Here is a 23,277-nt window from a genome sequence, read left to right on the forward strand (position 1 = left end):
GAGGCCTCGAGGGGCGATCCTGAGGGGAGAGGTGGCGGGGTTGTGAGGGGCGACTGGGAGGAGGCAGAGGGGTGGCTGCGAAGGGCGAGGGGAGACCATGAGGTGAGAGCAGGGGCTGCCGTGAGGGACGATTGTGAATGGGACAGGAGGGGCAGCCATGAGGGGTGAGGAGAGAGCAGGGGCAGCCATGAGGGGTGAGGAGAGAGCAGGGGCGGCCATGAGGGGTGAGGAGAGAGCAGGGGCAGCCATGAGGGGTGAGGAGAGAGAGGGGCGGCCATGAGGGGTGAGGAGAGAGCAAGGGCGGCCATGAGGGGTGAGGAGAGAGCAGGGGCGGCCATGAGGGGTGAGGAGAGAGCAGGGGCAGCCATGAGGGGTGAGGAGAGAGCAGGGGCGGCCATGAGGGGAGATCATGAGGGAAGAGCAGGGGCAGCCATGATGGGAGATCATGAGGGGAGAGGTGGGGCGGCCATGAGGGGAGAGCAAGGGTAGGCAGGGGAGGTGAGGGGTGGCCATGTAAGGACTGAGATGAAGATTTAATGCCCAAATCTGAAGCCTCATTGACTTTTCTGTTACGGATCCATTGCTGGTGTTTAGAGTGTAGCTCCGTCCACGGCTCACCTCAGGACTGGGATCCCATTGCACTGCTGCTGCAGAGCATGCAGTGATACACTGTGCCTTTCTTTATCCATGGTAAATTAAGAGAGTGATAAAGGGGACTGGACGAAGAGAATTAAGATAACTGTATAATTACTATATAGACTAAGCTGTTAATCCTGTCACTAACTCTTTTAATTTAGAGTTCAGCATGGAAAGAATTAAGTGGTTGGGAGGAGAGCGTAAGAGAGAGGGTGAGAAGCTGAGTGGTCAAAGAAAGGATTTGGGGAACAAATTAGATGTGCAAGAATAAGGAAGTAAGGGGGAGTTGTTGGTGAGCAGCCCTGTTAGGAGAGGAGAGATGGTCTTGTTGCTACACCAGGATTCAGGGGCTGTGCTGAGTTTTCATCTCTTGCACTGACTGCATGTGCTGGCCATTCTCTTTGGCCTCTGGAGGATTTTGGTCTCTGCTCTGGTGAGACCCCCCCATGCAGTCCTGGATCCAGCCTCTCTACATGGGTTTTGAACGCTTCCAGAGGTGGTGATTCCAGCCTGTTCCAGTGCCTGATCACCATTAGGGCATGTGTATCTGGCAGCTGTACTCTCGCAGTACTGAAGACCCCAGTTAGAAATTGAGGTCTTCTGCACTGTCTTCTCCTTTTACAGTCTATGTGATCTGTTATTAGAAGGTTAACTGTTACCTGGAAAGTATCAGAGATGCCTCCTGCCCTTGTCAACTCATTGTTATTCCCCCTTACCATCTTTTTTCAGCACTCCTATGGCTGTTTGGGTTGAGAATTCCACTCTTAGAATTTACTCTGACTTCCAGATGTCTATTGGAGCAAAACAGGGCTGATCACCTTTTCTTACTGTGTCTCTTCTTGGGTGCCCATGGACCAGTTTAAGTTTGAGGAATAAGGATGCTGTTTCACCTGTAGCAGTTTAAGGCTCTCTCTGAGTTTGTCAGCTGAGAATGAAGGTGGGTATAATTGTTTACAGCTAAGGTGCATAACCTCACAGGAGCAGCACGTCTCCTACCACTCATGGTCTTGTCACCGTGTCATTACTGTCACCGCAGTGACAGCGGCATCTATTGGCATCTCTTATTTGGTTATCTCTCTTCTGTCAGCTGTCACTATATCTATGGAAATCTCTGTTGAAATGGAATTTCTCAGTCCACTGAGGGACGTATGTGTTTGATGGAGTGTTATTCTTGTCTCCTCTCCCATCTTCAGTGCTTTTCACGCCAGGGTTTTTCTTACCTTTCCATTAGCTTTGTCCAAACCAGAGGAGCCTTCCACTTGTCATCAGAATATCTGTGTTAATTCCTCACTGCACAAGTCTCTTAGGGCAGGGCTCCACCTTGTGTTTTACTCATGGATGGATGCAGGTGGTTGTGCAGTGTCCTGTGATAGCTTGCTGTAAGCCAGTGTTATAAAGTAATTTTGCCCTGAGGAGAAGGACTTGGGTGTGTTGCTTGATGAGAAGCTCCCCATGATCCAGCTTCAGTGTGCACCTGAGCCCAGAACCCCCCCGTGTGCTGGGCTGCACCCCCAGAGTGTGAGCAGCAGCTCAGGGAGGGGATCCTGCCCCTCTGCTGTGCTCTGGGGAGACCCCCCTGCAGCCCTGATCCAGCTCTGGGGCAGCAGCACAAGAGGGACGTGGAGCTGTTGGACAGAGGCCAGAGGAGGCCACGGAGATGCTGTAAGGGCTGGAGCAGCTCTGCTCTGGAGCCAGGCTGAGAGAGCTGGGCTGGGGCAGCCTGGAGAAGAGAAGGCTCCTGAAGGGGAGACCTGAGAGCAGCTCCAGTGCCTAAAGGGGCTCCAGGAAAGCTGGAGAAGGGCTTTGGACAAGGGCCTGTAGGGACAGGCCAAGGGGAATGGCTTTAACCTGCCCGAGGGGAGACTGAGATGAGCTCCTGGGCAGAAGCTCTTCCCTGTGAGGGTGCTGAGGCGCTGGCACAGGGTGCCCAGAGAAGCTGTGGCTGCCCCATCCTTGGCAGTGTTCAAGGCCAGGTTGGACACAGGGGCTTGGAGCAAGCTGCTCCAGTGGAAGGTGTCCCTGCCCATGGCAGGAGGCTGGAACTGGATGAGATTTAAGGTTCCTTCCAACCCAAACCAGTCTGGAAATCTAAGGTTCCATGATTTTCTTCCAAAAGGTAGCCAAGTAGAAACTGGATGTCTGTGGGAAAGCAGTGAATCTGATGAGATCCTTCAGCAAAAGCCAGTGGAGGGTTTAGGAATAATCTTGAGTTGCTGTCTCAAAGAGACAGAGGTTTGTTGCTGTAGTTTGCCTTGACCTGATGCATGTAGGCTTAGTGCCTGGAGAAGACCTTGAAGCCGTGGTGGTAACATGCTTAGCATCTCTCACTAGGGGCGGAAGGGAGCACATCAGAAACGGAGAGCCAAGAATTCCCTTTTCCTTTAATTAAAGTCTTACATGTTGTATTTTGATAGACTGTTATTAGTTCACTTGCAATAATATTAACACTCACAGTTGCAATTAAAGCAGAAAAGTCTCATTAGTAGTAATAACCTTAACACTATTTCATAAGAAACCTTTGAAATGCTTGTCCCTTTTCTCTGATGGGATGCTTGTGTTTCCAGGTTCCCTCTGGGCAGCTCTTCCTTGGTAGAAGGGCTGGGGAGGGTGTGATGGGTGTTACAGCACAGTATCAACATCTCGAGGCCTTGAAGACCTCTTGAAGAGTTTGATATTCATGAAAGATGTTTTCCCTCTAAGTCTTGTGTCCGCTTTGGCCATCTGAGGATGCTTTGTCCCCACCACCTGCCCCTTCTCCCTTGTCCCCAGCACCAGTGGCAGCGCTGCCCAGCCCCCAGCCCCGGCACACAAAGGGCTGGTGTTTGCTGGGCAGACCCTACCTGAGGCAGCAGCCCTTGGCCATGCTGAGTGTCCCCAGCCCTGAGCTCAGGCAGGTCGGGCACGACGCCCTTGGCCATGGGACACTTGTGAGCACAGGGACACCCAGCTCAGGGCACAGTGAGCCCAAAAGGCATCTTGAGGCCTTGTGGTGCCAGTTCAGTGCCCAGTCTGTGGTGTTTTATTATCAATGAGTATGGAGCTACCACAGTTGGAAGATATTTGTGTCTGCCTCTCAGATTGGTCCTTGTGGAGTATTAGAGCCATCAAATAAATATTTGATTATTTATTGCTCCCTGTTTCACAGGACAGTGTTAGCTCTTAATTTTTACGTATAGGTCACTTAACATTCTAGCTGGTGTTAGCCTATGGCTTTGGCTTGGATTTTACCAGGTTTTGGTGCCATTTCTATTTCAATGCCTGGGTGCTCCCACTTGAAGAGCATCTCTGTGCTGTGTCTTGTCACTGGTGGCTGCTGGAGATCTGGGTTCATCAGAGGTGGCAGAATGGGATGTGTTGGTGATGGGTTTTATAGAAAAACCATGCTTTTCTCTGCCTTCACAATTCTGCTCCAACATCTCAGGAAGTCCTTATGTTTAGAGGTACCTGGTGCTTATAAGGGTGCTTCCATGGATGGCAAACTGACTGGCTTTATTCTTTTCTTTCATTCCAGGTTTGAGTCCTCCTCCCATGCTATCAGCATGAGTGCCTATTTGCGTGAGCAGAGAAGGGAGCTCTACAGCAGAAGTGGAGAACTTCAAGGTAGGCCAATAGATACTGTGCTACTGTGTATAATTCTCTTTTGCAGGAGCTGGAATATCCTGTCCGCACTATGTCAGGGTTTTATTACCTCCCTACTTTGCCACACAGGTTGTTTAAATCTCTCTAGTTTTTAAGCTTTATTTATTCTTACTATGTTGTGAAACTGCAGGGTTTCTCTTTATCCCCTCAGCATTTTCCGGTGGGGTTGAGGTCTTAAAAGATAATCATAAAACGGGGTGAAATGCAGCCAGTCTCACCATGAGCACTCCTTGTGGGTACTTGAAGCTAATGTTTGATTCTTTATCTGCAGTTTATTTCGTTGTATCAGATGCTGAATGTGATGCTTGCCCTGGATTAGTTTGGGAGCTTGGTTATCTCATATTTGAAGTTGCAGGTTTCTGTTGTATGGGCTAAAGAGAACCAGTTCTTTGTCTTTTGTGCAACACTTGAACAGTTGCGGAGTGTTTGAAAATGGTGAGTTTCAAGAGGTGGACTCTTGAAATTGCTGGTTTATATGGCTTGTGGCAAGTGCTGTGTACACGCAGAGACGTCCTCTCCTCCAAGCATGGCATCATTGCATGTTTTCTTCCTGAATGGTCTAATTCACTATAGTCTTGGTTTGGGGAGCAATATCAAGGGAAGATCTGCAGGCTGTCATAATAATGTATAGCAGGACTTCTGTATTGTCGATTCTGGTTTCTACTGGGCTGATCATAACAAGAAAATAATATATATTCTTTAAACATTGCAGTGATGGACAAGGGTAGAATTTCTCTTTGAAATCTTACCCATGGTAATTTTCAGTTGGCTTTAGTTGAAGATGTTTTGTGATTTGCAAGGGAGTTTTTGGATGACTTTGTATTCTCTTCTTCCTTTTATAACTTCATTGTCCTCAGTGAGAAGTTGAATGCACAGGAGCAGGAAAAGAAGTCTTGAGGGATGGGCAGTGTTCTTGTGGACAGATTGCTTAATTTAAGTGATTCTAAAAGGATGATCTTAGTGATGATTAAGGATATAATGATTCACTCTGTGGTGAAAATTCAGATACTTCCGGGTGGGCTGTGAAGGAAGAAACTGAGATTAAGATGTACTGAAGCTGACGGGTGCCCACACAATGATCTGTCGGCATATAGGAATAAAACAAAGCGAGATACCTGTCTTTTCAATGATGGTGTCACCATTTACACACACTTGGAAGGTGTTGGGCTCACAGCTCTTTACCTTTCAAGACTCAGGTTTTCACCTTCAAAGGCATTTGTATGCTCTTGTGCCCAGGATTAACTGAAAGAAATTACTCAGTTCAGTAGGATACTGTGAACTCTAAGAAGTTGTATTGAACCAGCACTCTCATGTACCTCTTCTCTGAAGCCAGGCTGAGAGGGCTGGACTGGGTCAGCCTGGAGAAGAGAAGGCTCCTGAAGGGGAGACCTGAGAGCAGCTCCAGTGCCTAAAGGGGCTCCAGGAAAGCTGGAGAGGGGCTTGGGACAAGGGCCTGTAGGGCCAGGCCAAGGGGAATGGCTTTAACCTGCCAGAGGGGAGACTGAGATGAGCTCTTAGGCAGAAGCTCTTCCCTGTGAGGGTGCTGAGGCGCTGGCACAGGGTGCCCAGAGAAGCTGTGGCTGCCCCATCCCTGGCAGTGCTCAAGGCCAGGTTGGACACAGGGGCTTGGAGCAAGCTGCTCCAGTGGAAGGGGTCCCTGCCGGTGGCAGGGGTTGGAACTGGATGAGCTTTAAGGTCCCTTCCAACCCAAACCACTCTGTGATTCTGTGATTATACCTGTGGGCAGTAGGATTTAAGTACTTCTCCATAGCTAATAGCTCTTTGTTACAAACTTTATGTGATAAATAGGGATTCAAAGCCAAGAATTTTGAAGCTGTTGAGAGAAGTAAGTTTGGAGCAGTGATGGGACCACTTGAGAGCCTGCTACACTTGCCTCAAAAATTTCAGGTCTCTTTGGGATGAGTCCTGTTGCTTTCGGTTGTTCCCAGTTGCCTCCACACCCTGACCTGACCAGTTGTCCATGTTGCTTTAAAAACACAGTAGAGAACAGCATTGACTCCAGGTCTCTTTCTTCTTTTAGGTGGGTTTTGTGGTTACTGTTGCCGTTAGACTGAACGGAGGGGCTGTTTTTAAAATAGCTCCTTGGGCTCAGAATAGCTTCCTGGGTTCAGAACTCATTACAGATTCCATGAAAGTTTGACTCCTTGTTGATATCAGAGGAATCTTGAGGCAACATCTATCCCAAATGGGAGATTGTGAGCGTTTTCAAGAGGGGTGGATGCAGAAGAGAGCTGAAAGAACAAAGCCTGTGAGCTGACAAAGAAGTAAAGGACAAAATACAGGAAATAGTGTGGAGAGGGACAAGCTTATATTGTCCTTTCTGGATGAATTGGAAGAGCTTGAACGTGATGCAATAGGTGACAAAAAGTCCAAGTAGGGAGTCAGTAGGGACAATAGATGAGATGACTTTGCTGAGAAATCTTTGCAGTTGAACCAGCAAGAAAAGTTTCCTTTTGAATTTGATGTTAAAAATGTACTCTCCTCTCTTTCTATTACAAGCTGCTGTTCCCTTGTAGGTAGCTTATTAATCTTCCCAAAATCCCAACCACAGCAAGATCTGCATTTTGATATTTCCTTCTTTTTTTACCTCTTTCAAAGAGAAATACCATTTGATTGTTCAATCAGGTTACTGCAAAGCAGACATGTGACACTCTCTCTTCTCTCAGTGCCACACGGTTGCTCTTCCTGACAGCCTTATCCATGGGGATGGTTTTTCAGTGGCAGCAGGAGGAGGCTGGCTTGTGAGGAAATCTTCAAAGAAAACATATGCATTAGGACAAGAAAGATCCTATAAAAGTTTGGCTCATGCCAACGTTTTGAAATGTCATTTAAATAGCCTTAAAATGTGTGAAGATCAGGGATGCTTTGTCATTAACATCTTTCATTTGGACTGAAATAGTGCGGTGCGTAAGGCACACGTTATCCCTCAGTGTGAGAAGGGGATGTGCTTTAAGTGATTTAGAGATGGAATTCTTGTGTCTTATTCCATTGAAATCAGAGGATGAAAACTGAAGCCATGTATTTTTCCCTTGGTGCTGGACACTGAAGTTGTTGGACAGTTGTCATTAAAAAGAAGGGGGAAAGCAAGTACATAACTGCAGTATCTCCTTCCAGACTAACATTCTTGTGGTTCCCCGTGTTGTTGTCACAAGTACAATGTCAGAGGTTTTTTTTTCTGGACAAAACAAATAATGACCATCATTAAGGTTCTCCTTTCTTTATTTCCCCAAGTGCCATGTGCTGGCTGGGGAATTTACTTTTTCCTTGTTGGAGCCCTCCTGACATTTCTCAAATATGATGTTCTTTTTATAGTCTTATCTTAAATAATGTGGGTGTATTTTATAACCAAGTAAGTCTATTCCGTGAGCAGCTGAATGACTGAAGCCTTGTTCATCTCAGATGTGTCTCTCCTATAACACCTTTCCTTCATTAGCCACACTTCTCCCCTTGTCTAAACCTGCTTCACCACCCTCACTTCTTTCTCCCTGGCGCCCCCGGTGTCTGCCTATGTCCCTGACCCACCCCCTAAGGAGAAAGCAGCATGTTCCATGTCTGGATCAAGTGGAGCACATACTGAGCAAGCAGCCCCATGCTGTGGAAGAAAAGGTGCAGGTTGCTGCGTGGCTGGTAGGTCCAACACATCCTCACTGCAGGTTCTCCTTCCATGGAGACACACATTTATCCTGCTTCAATCTGCGCAGCTCACTGTTTTCACAAAGCCTCTAAGCATTTATTACTTTGAAGCTTTATTTCTCTGCCACTTGTGCCAGGAATTGGCTCACCAGCTCAATTGTTGTGAGGATGGGACAGCCAGAAGATAACTGTTATTTTCACTGGAAACTAGGCTAAGCCATTGCTATATTTCACCGTCCTTCTTGCTGGCTGGTGGAATGAATCCTGTGTGTGCACCTTATTTCATTCCACTGCTGCCTTCACCTGTGATTTCTTGGGAATAAAAGGAAAATGTGGTTTCTTGCCATTGAGGGAGGAGGTAAAGGACTGCAGGGGGTGACTGTACGTGGTAAGAGGGTGTCACTGGGGCATCAGAGGAAGGAGATGGTCTGCAGAGGCTTGAGGGCTTTCTTCTTTAAATGGAATGTAAATGGTGTCTGAAAATATGGTTTCAAGCAAAAATAAGGAGAAAGACCACTTTTCTGTATATGTATGTTGGCTTTTAGTTGAAAATGTTTTCTGATTTACAAGGGAGTTTCTGGATGACTTTGTGTTCTCTTCCTCCTTATATAACTTGGTTGTCCTCATTGACAAGTTTCAATGTGACCCTGTGAGGGTGCTGAGGCGCTGGCACAGGGTGCCCAGAGAAGCTGTGGCTGCCCCATCCCTGGCAGTGTTCAAGGCCAGGTTGGACACAGGGCCTCAGAGCAAGCTGCTCTACGGGAAGGTGTCCCTGCCCGTGGCAGGGGTTGGAACTGGATGAGCTTTAAGGCCCCTTCCAACCCAAACCATTCTATGATTCTATGCTGCTCATCTGTTCTTGGTCCAAGCCTGACTATTTCTCACCATAAGGTTTTAAGTAATTAAGGAAATCGAAGAGAAGCTCTGCTAATTAAGATTTCAATGCCAAGAACTAGCAGTGGAGACGAATGCTATCTGCTATGACAAGGGCACAATGTAAGGCCAAGTCCAGGAAAAATGCAGTTATTTGTAGGTGCCTTGTTCCATTTGGATTCACCAAAGGGCTGCTGGAGGGAGCCAGCTGTGTTCACCCATGACAAGAACCAGTCTTGACGTCTTGGATAATGAAAACACGGTTCAGCACCTTTTAGAGCTGTGTATGATAATATGTTGTCAGTCAGGGGCAATGAGGAGGGGGGGGAAAGCAATCGAATTCTTGTCTGCTTAAAGGAGACGTTGTGACAAGTGTACAGTCCCGCTTGAAAACACCCTTTAGATGAGGATGAGGAATAACTGCTTGAAGAATCAGGAGGTTGGTTATGCAGAGGAGGGGGAAGGATGGGATGTTATGCACCTCCTGTCATGCAGTGGCTTTTGTCTCCCCATGCTACACAGGATCACAGTTGCCTTTGAGCTTTGGGAGAGGGAGAGGAGAGGGGAAGAGAATCTCTTTTTTGTGGTGTGACAGTATTAATGCAATCATCTAGTTCAGACCTTGTAAGCCCACTTATTATTTCCTCTGCGTGTGTTTTCTCTGCTTTAGAGGATTAGCCGCACCGTCTCTTCAAAGGCTATCCAATCAAGGAGGGGTTATTAAAACCGGGGTGCTTTATGGCTGAGAATTAATTAGAGCAGCATTTTCATGCAAAACAGCCCATTTTTTGATTAGCAATGGAGCAGGGCCGCAATTAACACTCTGGGAAGCTGAAATTTCTAGCGTTTGTGATTTGCAGGAAATGAGATTATCAAACCGGGGTCAGGCACTTGACAGCGAAAAGGGGATTATGTGTGAGGAAAGAATTTGTTTCTTGATTTTCTTTGCCTCTGCAATTGTTATTGAAGCTACGAGCAATTCAGAGGGAGGTAAAAAGGGGAGGGAGATACCTAAAAATAGAAGTGGGAGAGACCTTTTGCTGTGTTAGTGCCTCCTCACTGTGCCAACAGATTCCCTCATCCTGGTGTTAGGGAGAACACGTTTTGCATCTGATTTATAGCAACAGGTTTGCTTTGCTTTCGTGGGGTTAGTCGACCTTTTCCAATCCATGTGTTTGAGATTCATGGTCTAGTGGAAGGTGCCCATGAGGTGATCTTAAGGTCCTTTCAAACACAAACCGTTCTGTGATTCTTTGAGGATCCTGCAATCAAAATACTTCCATCCAGGGGAAGGAGGCAATGCAATCACTGTAATAAACAGAGCACTTCATCTCAGTTCCTTTAAGTGAGTATGTGGCCAGTGTGTTTTCTGAGTAATTTCTTTTCATCTAATGTTGAGTACATGTGTTAAAGCTTATTAAAGGCTGACCTTGGCTACTGGGATCTGTGGAAAAGAAGCAGGGCATCTCTGTCGTTTCTAGAGGGTTTGAAGAGGGGTTTATATCTCCCACTTAATTCTTCTCACTTCTAGGGCAGATACAAGGTGTTGAAAGTCAAATTTGGGCTGTGAAATCTCTCCTTTGGCTTGTGTCAGGGACCTTGAGCAGGCTACAGCAGCACAATTTGGTGGCTGGTCAATATTTGCTGACTGCAGCAAGTTCAGAGAGTGTCAGTTAATATCTACTGCAAGAGAGGGGGAAACCAGCAGTCAGAGTCAGAGGAAGGCTTGTGTTGGAAGGGACCTTAAAGCTCTTCCAGTTCCAACCCCTGCCACAGGCAGGGACATCTTCCAGTAGAGCAGCTTGCTCCAAGCCCCTGTGTCCAGCCTGGCCTTAAACACTGCTGGAGATGGGGCACCAGTCTGCTTTGTACAATTACCATCTAATTCTTTTTATTACTACTTATTTTTGAGCAAAATTGTTCATGAAAGCAAAGCTGGTGAAGTTAATGGTTGTCAGCACCCACATTAGCCACAATAGCCACATCCTTGGTCCTGTTTCTTACCTGGCAGTGTCTGCAGCTATTGCATCCTTTTCAGCAGCAGTCACATGATTAAGGAAGCTCATTCCTAGCTTTCACCTTTATCTTCATAGGTTGGAACTTATACAAGCCTGGCAGCACATCTTGGTTGTGCTTTACTCCCGGATGCAACTTGGCAATGCACTCCAAGCTTCAGCCATGACGGTGTTTCACTATTTGGGTTTAGATCCCTGTTTAGGGCTTCTAAACACATCCTCCGTCTTGACTTTAAGCTCCTCTTGCTTTAGTCTTTGGACCCATACATTGTTCTTTTCCATTCAGAGCCTAAGGACCTCTAGTAAGCTACTGTACAGCTCGTTAGATGCTACAAGGTCCTGTTTTTAATATGAAATCTAAAATATCAAGGCATTGTGATGTTACATCAGTAGAAAAGCTTCTCAAATAAAGACTGAAAATCAAAGGTGATGGAATCAGTTATGGGTTCTGTCATCAGCTTGGGTTACCTTGGGTTATTCTTCACAACTCTCGCACTAGACCTAAGTGTTGCTCCCCTACTGATAGGAGGAACAGACAACAGCCTGAAAAAATCCTCATTTTGTAAAATCCACCCCCCACCCCCCCCAGATGGATGCTTCAGTGTTATTACTATTGCTCCCAGCAATAGTGATGGTGTTGCAGTTTTGGGCAGAGAGACTCGATTTTCCTGGGACTCGCTGTGTTCCAGTGCCTGGTTTGGAAATCAGTCATTGATTTTCAGGGTGCTTATTTACAGCTTCTTCCCAGCTTAAGTTTTGGATTACTAAAGATTTTGAGGGCTTTGTGGTGAATTTACAAAGATGTTGTGGAATTATCTTGTATTATGCAGATTAAGCAGAATAGGCCGGTAATGTTTATGGCTCTGAGCTGTAATATCCTGGTTTGTATCAATTCTTGGAGGTTGTTCTTTTTCAGGAGGACTTGGCTTTTGGAGGTTCTGAGCCATCTCAGCTTGCTGTGGCTGCCCCATCCCTGGCAGTGTTCAAGGCCAGGCTGGATGGGGCTTGGAGCAAGCTGCTCCAGTGGAAGTTGTCCCTGCCCGTAACAGGGTGTTGGAACTAGATGAATTTTAAGGTCCCTTCCAACCCAAACCAGTCTGGGCTTCACTGAGCTGCTCAAGTCCTAATATCCATTAAATTCAATCTTTGTGTTTTAATATGTTTGATTTTGAATTGATTGTAACTTAACCAAAGTGAACATTAAATAATCTGTATTCAGAGGTGAGTAAAAGGAAGCATCTTCCTGTAATGTCACTTATCTGAACTGCAGAGCATCTTCTCTCCCTTTTCCCTTCTATCATCCAAGCCAAAGCTTTCTGGCTAGTCTCAGCCAGGCAGCAGACCGTGCTGTATGAGTGTGTAATATGTGTCCCAGGCTGGAGCAGATAAATCAGTCTTTGCTTTTCTGAAGGACAGTGGAAACATTTCATCAGTACAGCTAGCAAGAAAATAACTATGATACAGTTGAACAGGTACTCTTCTTCCTGTGATCTGAAATAATATGCTTTTCCTTTCTCCCTGTATGAGAGCTTCACACTCTCCTGGAATTGGTGCTTTTGTGTAAAGTTCAGTAGTAAACCATTTATTTAAAACCCTTCTGTCTTGCTGTTTAGGATCAGGATTCTCTCAGTTTGGGATGAGCAGGTCTGGTTTCTGACTACCTGCTCCGCTTTGAGGAATATTCATCGCTCCACTGGTGGAAGTGTGTTGCAGCAAGCTGAAAGAGTGGAATAGAGTTTGTAGGTTAAGTGGATGGTGCTGCTGTTGTCTCCTCTCCAGCTCTAATCATTTGAAGCCAAAATCCTATTTCCAAGCTCTGTCTTTCCGAAGTTATTTACTGCAAAGCTATTTCCTTGACTCTAAGGAACGAGTTTGTTGTTCCTGTGTTGGGTTTTTGTTTGCTAGCAGGGCATTCCAATGTGCCTTTTGTACCCCACATTTAGATTCCTACATTTACCTTCCATTCCTGGTAATGAGAATAAATTACAGCCATTTGAATTGGGGTTTGGTAATTGCTAAGGAACACCGTAGAGTTAGGCTGCAAAATGAAGACTAAAACTATCCAGCGGGAATATGAATTAGCTGAATACAATTAGCTGGGAAGATGTATCTTTCAAGAGGATACCTAATTCTTGAAAGAGATTTATACAGTATATATATTTTCTAGAATGATTAATTGCTATGATGCTTCCTATACATATGTTGTTTTAATCTGGCCTGTTAAACACTGTGGAGGCCTAAGATCTGAATTCCAGTGTCTGATGCGGGGCTGTAAGGATGATGGGGAGGGACTTTTCATTAGGGACTGTAGTGACAGGACAAGGGGTAATGGGTTAAAACTTAAACGGGAAGTTTAGATTGGATATAAGGAGGAAATTCTTTCCTGTTAGGGTGGTGAGGCACTGGAATCGGTTGCCCAGGGAAGCTGTGAATGCTGCATCCCTGGCGGTGTTCAAGGTCAGGCTGGACAGAGCCTTGGGTGACATGGTCTAGTGTGAGTTGTCCCTGCCCATGGCAGGGGGGTTGGAACTGGATGATCTTAAGGTCCTTTCCAACCCTAACTATTCTATGATTCTAAGATGCTCTTGGTGCTTATGTTTCATGATCAAATCTTGCTGACATTTGTCTTTTTTATACTGAAGTTGATCCAGATCCATTTTTTATGTGGGTTGAATTCCTGCTTACTTGTCTGTAATGGCTTTGTTTTCACCAACTGAATTAGCAAGACCTTAAATACATTGCTGAAATATTTCTTTTATTTATTCTGTCTGATAGAGTAGCTAATGGTAATTATAAAAAAATGAGATGAGAATTCTCTGTGGAGCCTGAACTGCTTCCTCTGCAGATTTTATGCCCTTTAAGCTGTGACATCTCCAGAAAGCAGGCAGTTATCACAGGGTATGGCAAATGACAACACATACCTTAAGGGTGAGTGTGGAGGCAGTAGCTGTTACTCTTGCCTTGTCTTGTACCTGTTCAGTGGGTAAAGACGTGTTTAATCTCTGGCCCTGTCATTCTAATGCCTCTAATCTGTATTTGAAGTCCCTTAAAAATGCGAATCCCTTGTTTCTCAAGTAGCATAAGAAATGCTCCAGAGACAGCTGTATTACCATTTGGATTTTCTCCTTTGGCTTTGATGGATGGATATATACATTTTTTGTTTTACACTGGAGAGTTTTTCATCTTGATAATGTTGAAATGCAACTTTACAGTGACAGAGTAGTGGGCAGCATTCACAAGCCCTGCTTTCAAGTCGGGTTAAAGCCATTGAGGTGAGCAGGAATTAACATTTCCCTTGTCTCGTAAAGGTCACCCTTTAACTGAGATTCACCACGTTCAGTCCGAAGCCTGGGTTGGAGGAGAACTCTCTTCACAAAGAAGGCACAAATTGGCAGTATAATCTCATCAGAGGCTTGGGTTCTATGGTAATAAATCATTCAATTTGAAGCTAACAGAATTGCCACGGAGCATGAAACACGCCAGATGCTTGAAAGACTTCTGTGGCTTAAAGTTTGAATAACAGTTGGAGGATTTGTAGACATCTTTAGTTTTTCCTAATAAGGAAGAACTGTTGAGAAGAAAGTAATTCTTACCTAATTAAAGGATTAAAATGCATCTGATTTTGCTAGCTGTGATATTGTCTGACATAGGAATTGAAGGTGTGCTGTTGCTGTGCTGTAGATCTGTTTGTGTATGATATCTCAGAAATGATTGCGAAATAAATGGCCTCAGCTTTCATCCATCCATTATACCCTGCCTTTGCCAGAGAGATAAATGTGTGCTGAGCAGGTGATTCTCTTCTGTAGAATGAAGATGTAACTTTAATCAATAAAGAGATGTGATTTAGAGTTCTGGAGATACAAAGGCTAACAGTTTCTGAAGGGCTCTTTGGGCTAAGTGCATAAATTGTTGTTGAAGTCTTTTCTTAATATATCATGGCTGATATTAGAATACTTTATTATCAGAAGACAGAAATACAGATATTTCCAGGGGAGGAGGGTAGCAGAGAAGGCAGTTTTGCATCCAATAGACAGGTAGGGAAAAGAGTATTTTTATGTAGGCTGGAGATGGAGAAAGAGAATGCCCATGAGAAACACTATAAAGCCTTCTGTCAGGGGGCATTTAAATCTCAAATCTCCTGGCTTTTGGTTGTTGATTTTGGAGCTTAGAATCATAGAATCATAGAATAGCTAGGGTTGGAAAGGACCTCAAGATCATCCAGTTCCAACCCCCTTGCCATGGGCAGGGACACCTCACACTAAACCATCCCACCCAAGGCTTTGTCCAACCTGGCCTTGAACACCGCCAGGGATGGAGCACTCACAACCTCCCTGGGCAACCCATTCCAGTGCCTCACCACCCTAACAGGAAAGAATTTCCTCCTTAGATCCAATCTAAACTTCCCCTGTTTCAGTTTTAACCCGTTACCCCTTGTCCTGTCACTACAGTCCCTGACGAAGAGTCCCTCCCTAGCATCCCTATAGCCCCCCTTCAGATACTGGAAGGCTGCTATGAGGTCTCCATTTAGGAGTGCGTGGCTGCCTATGTGGGTCACAATGAATGGTTTGGGATAGCAGGTTCACTGTTGTGTGTACATTTTACAGTGCAGAGACCTGGCACCTATAACACATGTAGAAATGTCCCCGTTCTGCTGTCGAATGTCTCAAGATCTGGCCTCTTGTACCCTTCTCATTTCACTTCTTGTTGTTTGGTCTTTTTTCATAGCAGCTCATCAGATCAAGGCCAGTATCATCTTAAGGACCTGTCCAGTGCACCAAATGTAAATGATGGTCATTGCTTTTGGAGCAGAGACATTCTGTTTTCTATCTCCTTCTTATGCCATGTTCTTTCAGTAGACTAGAGAGGTGAGGTAGTGACATTTCTGGAGTATAGGACACGAGCCTTGTTTCTTAAATTCTATTAGAAGGTCCGTCAGATGAAGAAGTTGTAGAAGGACATGGTGTGTATGCTGAATGCATCTTCAATAGGAGCGCGTGTTCTGGTGCTTAGTTTAATTTAACTGGCCTGGCAGGTCCAAACTCAGATGCATTAATGGAAAAATGACTGAATGGACAAGTTAGAATCCCAGACTGGTTTGGTTTGGAAGGGACCTTAAAGCTCCTCCAGTTCCAACCCCTGCCACGGGCAGGGACACCTTCCACTAGAGCAGCTTGCTCCAAGCCCCTGTGTCCAACCTGGCCTTGAACACTGTCAGGGATGGGGCATCGCAGGGATGATTCCTCACATACATGTGCACACTGGGGTCTGAGTTTAACTTCTGTGTTCTGTATATAGATACCCCAAATTTCCACACTTCCGTTGCCAGTCTTTTGAGCCGTGGAGTCACCACAAAGCTGGAGAAGTTGTCGAAACCAGATTTTCTCCATCTAACATTTCTGCATTAAGGTTGTTCCACATTTGCTGAAGAAAAACAGGCTGATTTTTTTCCCTCTAAATATTGGGCACAGCAAACACTCACTGAAGATGTCATCAGTGTTTTCATATTTCATTGTAATTACTTAATAGTATAATAGCAAAGACTTGATGCTCAATAACTGCCTTCTTTTACATAATATCAAAAATCCTCTAAGTGATTGGGGGCTTAGAGTGCATCTGTGCTCCTCTTTGGGAGTTTTAATTGCACTCATCATGTGGTTGTCTTGGACTTAACTGTCACCAGTAGTTATTGGATGATGTCCAATGCAGAACCGCTGTATTCACTGTACCTCAGTGGCATCTAGGATTGTGTGAACTGTAACAAACAGCACTTTCTTTGTCTGCTTAATGAATATAGAAGTGATGTCAAATGGCCTCTTCCCTCCACTCTATGTATTTCTTTCATAATGGGAAATATGTTGATATTATGTGGGAAAGCTATAACCCCAGTAATAACTGGTTTACGGTGCACTCATGGCTTTTTCTTCAGCAAGGTAGGATGCCAATTTGGCCTGACCCCAGGTTAAGGAGGAGGTATGCGGCCAGTGTGTGCTGATGTGACAACATGATGCTTGGGGTCAGCTGCCAGCCGTGGGAAATAATTGCTTATGCCTTTATAGCTACTATGGAAATGTGAGAATTTATCTATCTGGAGTTGCCTAGAGGGTATTTGCACCGGAAGCAGGCGAAATCTCGAGAGAGTTCAGAAGTCAGGATGTGAAATAGTTTTTTGTGGTGCTCATACCCAGAAGGGTGTTATTACATTTTAAGGATAATTACTATGGAAAAAAGCAATCAAACGCCACTTCATCTGGACATGTCCCTCTTTGTTCTGTGTGTTCACTGTTTCAGCCTGAGAGGACCAGGCAGTTTCTCAGTGACATTGCAGAATCCTAAAATAGGGACGTATTTGGGTAAAACTATCATTTGTAAAATGGACACTGTTAAAATAGAATCACAGAGTGGTTTGAGTTGAAGGGACCTTAAAGCTCATCCAGTCCCAACCCCTGCCACGGGCAGGGACCCCTTCCACTAGAGCAGCTTGCTCCAAGCCCCAGTGTCCAACCTGGCCTTGAGCACTGCCAGGGATGGGGCAGCCGCAGCTTCTCTGGGCACCCTGTGCCAGCGCCTCAGCACCCTCACAGGGAAGAGCTTCTGCCTAAGAGCTCATCTCAGTCTCCCCTCGGGCAGGTTAAAGCCATTCCCCTTGGCCTGTCCCTACAGGCCCTTGTCCCAAGCCCCTCTCCAGCTTTCCTGCAGCCCCTTTAGGCACTGGAGCTGCTCTCAGGTCTCCCCTTCAGGAGCCTTCTCTTCTCCAGGCTGCCCCAGCCCAGCTCTCTCAGCCTGGCTCCAGAGCAGAGCTGCTCCAGCCCTTGCAGCATCATCGTTCCCCTCTCTGACTTGAATCAACCACTGGATGTTTCTAACTGCACCCTTCACCTCAGAACCCGGATACCAATGTATTTCATGCAACCTTTTGCTTTCTAATTAGTTCCCTGGAAGAGAAGCACTTATGAGTCAATTAGTGGTAATAGCTGGAGCGTGTGTATATGGAGAGGAGATGATGTCTTGCAAGATAGGTTTCCTTGTAGCTATCTGATGATTCTGATGGTGTTAATACATGTCTGTTATCCCTAATTGATGAGTTCAGTGTTGTGTTGGGTATTTCATGTATGGGGGGGGGGGGTGGGGGGTGGAATTTGAAACCTCAACAAACGGCCTTTCCTTACTTTGTCAGCTACTTGATAACTAAAGGAAAGCAAATGTTTATTCAAAGGTGAGATAAAGAAGTGTGCTGTGTCTCAGTACCCAGTTGCATTGCTCTCACACACCCAGATGTCAGGCTATAACTTTTCATTTCTATAGACCGGTTTGGCATTGTTACATTAACCACACCAGACTGAGCACTTATCTCCACTGTTATATTGTGTCTGTAATGATATAGTCCCTTACTATCAGTATATTCTTCTGCAGCCTGTTTGGAATATAGAACAGTGTATTAAAGATAAAAGCCAGAGGTGGTTTTGACTGAAAATATTTATAGGTTTTTTTCCTTCTTGTTGTTTTAGGAGCTCATTTCATTAATAAAAGTTTATATCATTCCTTCAGGGCTTATCATGGTTTGCGCTACAGCTAAATGCTTTATATTCTTTCTTATTAATAATCATCAGTTACTTGATGCTTTTTCAGACCCTTCATTTTTCATCCAGAAATAACTGGTTCGTACATTTGTGTGTCTGAACTATTCAGCTTCAGACCGAGGGGCTTTGTGTTTGCACTGGCACGTGGAGTTCAGGGGCAACCTGAGCTACTGGGCTGTGTGTAAATGGTTCTGTGCCATCTGTGCACCTTAGTTTCATTTGGTATCCTGCAGGTAAGAATCATTTCTGTAGCTAAAGGCTTTATTTTTGTAACTAGAAGATCCAATTTGGGAATTTTAACAAAGAGTCACCCACTGTAGCTTGGCCTTTGCTTTTGTATGACAAAAGGCGCTTATTCTATTTCAGGTGCTACAAGTGCAAAGAAAAACAGGGGAGAATAACTCTATTTTCTCCTGTTGAGTAGGGATAGAGATCTGAAATGCAGAGATACATCTGCCTGAGGCAGGAAAAAATACAGCATCCCTTGTCTGGGAGCTAGAAGAGCAGATGCCCTGTTCCCATTGAAAAGATGCTTCAAAAAGTAGGCGGAGGATTGACAGGTCTCTGAGATGTGTTGTCCTCTGCTACCGCTTTTACTCCTTTGGAAAAGTAGAGTCCCTGCACAGGAAAGTTGGTGTTATCGAGTTTCAAAAGCACAGTTTTCTCAGCATAATAAGGCACTGGCACAGGGTGCCCAGAGAAGCTGTGGCTGCCCCATCCCTGGCAGTGTTCAAGGCCAGGTTGGACACAGGGGCTTGGAGCAAGCTGCTCTAGTAGAAGGTGTCCCTGCCTATGGCAGGGGGTTGGAACTGGAGGAGTTTTAAGGTCCCTTCAGCACAAACCACTCTGGGATTTTATGAGCCTATGTTAAAAAATAATTTTAAGTGTTCTGAACATCCAAGACATATAGTGGTTAGTACCTGATAATACAGAGAGTTGTTGATTGTCTGTGGCTGCTCATAATGGCCTTAGGTAGCATCATACCAAGGCAATTAGTGACATCAGTAGACTTGGTCTGACTATTGAATGATCATCTTTTGGAGTGCCAGCTTGGTCTTGTTCTTCCCAGCTGAAGAAGTATTGAGGAGCCCATGTTTAGATTCGTGTGACATCATACATATACGTCCTGGGTGTGATCTTGATGGAATTTCCTCTAGTAGAAGACCTCCTCAGCTGGTTTAGTAACATGAAGGGCTAAACAGGGTCAGCTTTAGGTAAAAAACTCTGCTCATTGCGTTGGGGTTTATTTTATTGCTGACTGTTGACTCTAAGTTTAAATAGATCCAGGAAATCATAGAATCATGGAATGGTTTGAGTTGGAAAGGACCTTAAGATCATCCAGTTCCAACCTTCTGCTATGGAGAGGAATACGTCACACTAGACCATGTTGCCCGTGACCTGGCCTTGAACACTGCCAGGGCTAAGTCACAGATGGAATGTATGTGTGAATTTCCCTCCTTACCCACTTGAATAAATGAGATCCACATTAGTCCCACCTGATTTCATCTTTTTCACTGTTCTGGTAGGTTACATTGGGAATGTTCTGAGCAAAGAGCTGTCGGTTTTACGTGTTGTCTGATGAACCTGCCTATTCTCAGATTGTAGGAAATCAGTTGCTGTTGCGGGTGCAACTACAGATACCCTATTCACAGTACAGAAAACACTTTGGCTTTTCGTTTTCCAGGTGTATTTCCCTTACTGAGTGTTGGAGCTTCTGAATTAGTCTCAACCAAGCATAAACCAAGTCTTATGCACCGAGAAGTGTCATTGAAACTAAGTAATGGCATACAATTGAATTAAATGTGGGGAAAGAAGATTGAAACCTCTTTCTCTCCCTTTTAATAGGAAATTGATGCAAATGGCAGTGGATAAGCAAATTATAATACATTTTGATGAAGAAGTGGCAAGTTGGAGTGATAGGTTGGATTGTCTATGTAGGAAGTTAATGATGCAGTTACAAAGCAGAACAAGGGGATGGATGTGGTGGATGTAATACCAGTGAAATTAAGCAGGTTAATTCCAAGCCTTGATGCAAGACTCCATTACTCTGCACTCTGAGTGCAGATTATTACAGTTATCTAATGTGTTTAACCCACTTAATGCTTTCTGATTGTGCTTATGCAGAAAAACCAAAGGCTGGAAGTGCTTTAACATCACTTTTCCCCCCTTTCTTCTTAGAAACATGGATTTTATTTTAATTGGAAAATAGCCATATATGGTGCACTCACTGTCCAGTTGCTGGTGTTCCCATGGAGAGCACAGCAGGGATTTAATCTCATTTACCTAGAGAAAATTGCTGTGCTTGACTTCTAAACTGTTTTCCAGTATGGCCTTGCTGATTGTACTTGTTACTAAGCTTTAGTTTCCTTTTTTTCTTCTGATGAGCAGTATTTTGAAGGAACAGAATATAAAGTCAACTAAGAGGGTTCTTTGTAGCCTCATAGGTATTAGCCCTCTCTATACTGCTTCCTTAGTAAAATACCAGCTGGTTAACGTCCAGTCGTCTGCACCCTGTGAGTAGGAGAATGATGCTGTGTTGATCCTGCTTGAACCTTCAGTTAGTTGCTGGCACCTTCTCTATTCAGCTTTAGGCTCTGCCCTAGAGACTGAAGCTATGCTGTGACTTCTAGGATGACTTTGTACAAGCAGCACTTGTTAACATTTGTCAGCTTGGTGCTGCTGGGAAACAAGCCCTTTGCTTTCTGCTTAGGCTGTCAGTGATACCTGCATGGCACCATGGCTTTTGACACATTTGCCCAGGTAAAACAGATTGGGAGTTAATGGGGGTTGTGTTGGTGTTCAGAAGGAATAGAAATAGTCTCATTTCCTCTGAGTTAAACCAGTTTAGCATGGTTAAGTGACAAAACCAGTGATGGTACAACTGTGTTTGTAGGCAACATCAATAGAAATCAGAGTTTACCAAGGAATAAGACTGTTAAAGCTTTGCCAAGTTTTGCATAAATATTTCTCCGTGTAGAACTTGATATTGAAACTAGTTTTTGCGTTTCAAATACCATCAGTCATATAACATGGAGACACAGCGTGTCAGAAAGCAGCCATATCCTCTGGACATTAATGTTAACCTCCTTTGAAGATGTCTCTTCATTTTAACTGTTTTTAAATTACCACACATCACTAGACTCTGCTTTACTTCATTTCCTCACTTGTGTCATGAGCAAGATGCATTTCTGGATGTTCCAAAGAGCAGCATCTCTGTGGTTGCAGCTATCAGTAATGTAAAGGAATAGTGCTTGCAGATGCTGCTTGTAATTTCTTCATTCACTGAGTATTGATACAGACATTTCACTCGGTAATTTATTAGTGCTGTTCATTTTCTATGCAGTTATTTATTATCGATGTCAAAGAAATACTAAAAGTGGATGTAGATCTATTGGGTTTGGGTTACTGATTGAAGACTGGATCAGGAGTGACTGATAACTTCTAAGAGAGCTTGGGCCACAGCTGGATAGGACCCAAGTGAAACTATAATGAATATAGAGAAACTATGATGAGCATAAAGCCTTTCATGTGGAGCCAGGCTGAAAGAGCTGGGCTTGTTCAGCCTGAAGGAGAGAAGGCTCCTGAAGGGGAGACGTTAGAGCAGCTCCAGTGCCTAAAGGGGCTCCAGGAAACCTGGAGAGGGGCTTGGGACAAGGGCCTGTAGGGCCAGGCCAAGGGGAATGGCTTTAACCTGCCCGAGGGGAGACTGAGATGAGCTCTTAGGCAGAAGCTCTTCCCTGTGAGGGTGCTGAGGCGCTGGCACAGGGTGCCCAGAGAAGCTGCGGCTGCCCCATCCCTGGCAGTGCTCAAGGCCAGGTTGGACACAGGGGCTTGGAGCAAGCTGCTCCAGTGGAAGGGGTCCCTGCCTGTAGCAGGGGTTGGAACTGGATGAGCTTTAAGGTCCCTTCAAACCAAACTGTTCTATGATTCTACGATAAACTCTGTGCACTCAAATTGCAGTGTGAACCAATGAAAACATAACTAGCGCTGAATGCAGGCAGAAAACATCAATTCTGGAGTTATTTCTTTTTACTGCAAGTTAAATAAGCAGATGGGAATAAAACACAATTGCAGTGTCGTACAGAATACACCTTTTCTTATAACTGTCTACAAAAAACATTTCCTTGAAAAGAGTATAAATTCCTATTTAAATAACCAAGGAAGCTGCTGGGAGTCAAGGATTAAACATACCAAATAGTACCATTTCTGTTAACTGACGTAGGATTCTGTTTCTCCCCTTACTTTGATGTCAGGTGGAGGAATTTCTTCTTGACAAAGGCTGTTATATAGAATATGGGTTGTGGGTTTGGGGTAGGTGAATGGGATGCAGGCTTTCTGATGTTTATTGTAGTCCCCTATGTCTTCAATTCACCTGATGCCAACAGGAAGCAGTGCTGGAGCCATGTTATCACCTCTTAGCCCTGGTTAGCTCTTCAGCTGGGTAACTTGTACCGTTGCTGTCTTTGGGAGTGCAGCCAGGAGAGGTGGTCTCTTGAGGCTGATCAGCAGAACAGATGGACAGACACAGGTGACATGTAAAGCAGCACAACAGAGAGCATATTGAGAGCAAAGGAAAACATCTTCAAAGGACACTGGGCTTTAGGACAAAGAACAACTTTCCTTGAATGGTTACTCTGGCACAGAGATGTTTTCTGTCATTGGTTTTATTTTCCCCTTTTTTCATCAGCCAGTCCCTGGTTGAGAACTTTTCCAAGGCTTTGGGAATCATCACTTGGAGAAAGCAACTGAGTCCTGAAGATGGAGATGTGGATTGTCTTTTTATAAGTGCAACCTGACTTTCGAAGTCACTTCACTGACCTGTTTTACTGTATGATACTTCCCTTTTCCCTCAGTGTATCAGAAATGTCACAACCCACCTATTC

The 23,277-nt window shown here is 44.8% G+C and overlaps 1 protein-coding gene across 1 annotated transcript in view; it reads left to right on the forward strand.

Annotated features, from left to right (window-relative positions):
• EXOC4 (exocyst complex component 4) overlaps positions 1–23,277 on the forward strand; it is a 417,088-nt gene that overhangs the window by 113,880 nt on the left and 279,931 nt on the right. Inside the window, exon 9 of the mRNA XM_065672818.1 lies at positions 4,148–4,236. Coding sequence (XP_065528890.1) covers positions 4,148–4,236 — 89 coding nt within the window. The remainder of the gene's footprint in view (positions 1–4,147; positions 4,237–23,277) is intronic.

This window comes from Lathamus discolor, chromosome 1 (assembly GCF_037157495.1).
Source record: "Lathamus discolor isolate bLatDis1 chromosome 1, bLatDis1.hap1, whole genome shotgun sequence".
Classification (NCBI taxonomy): domain Eukaryota; kingdom Metazoa; phylum Chordata; class Aves; order Psittaciformes; family Psittacidae; genus Lathamus; species Lathamus discolor.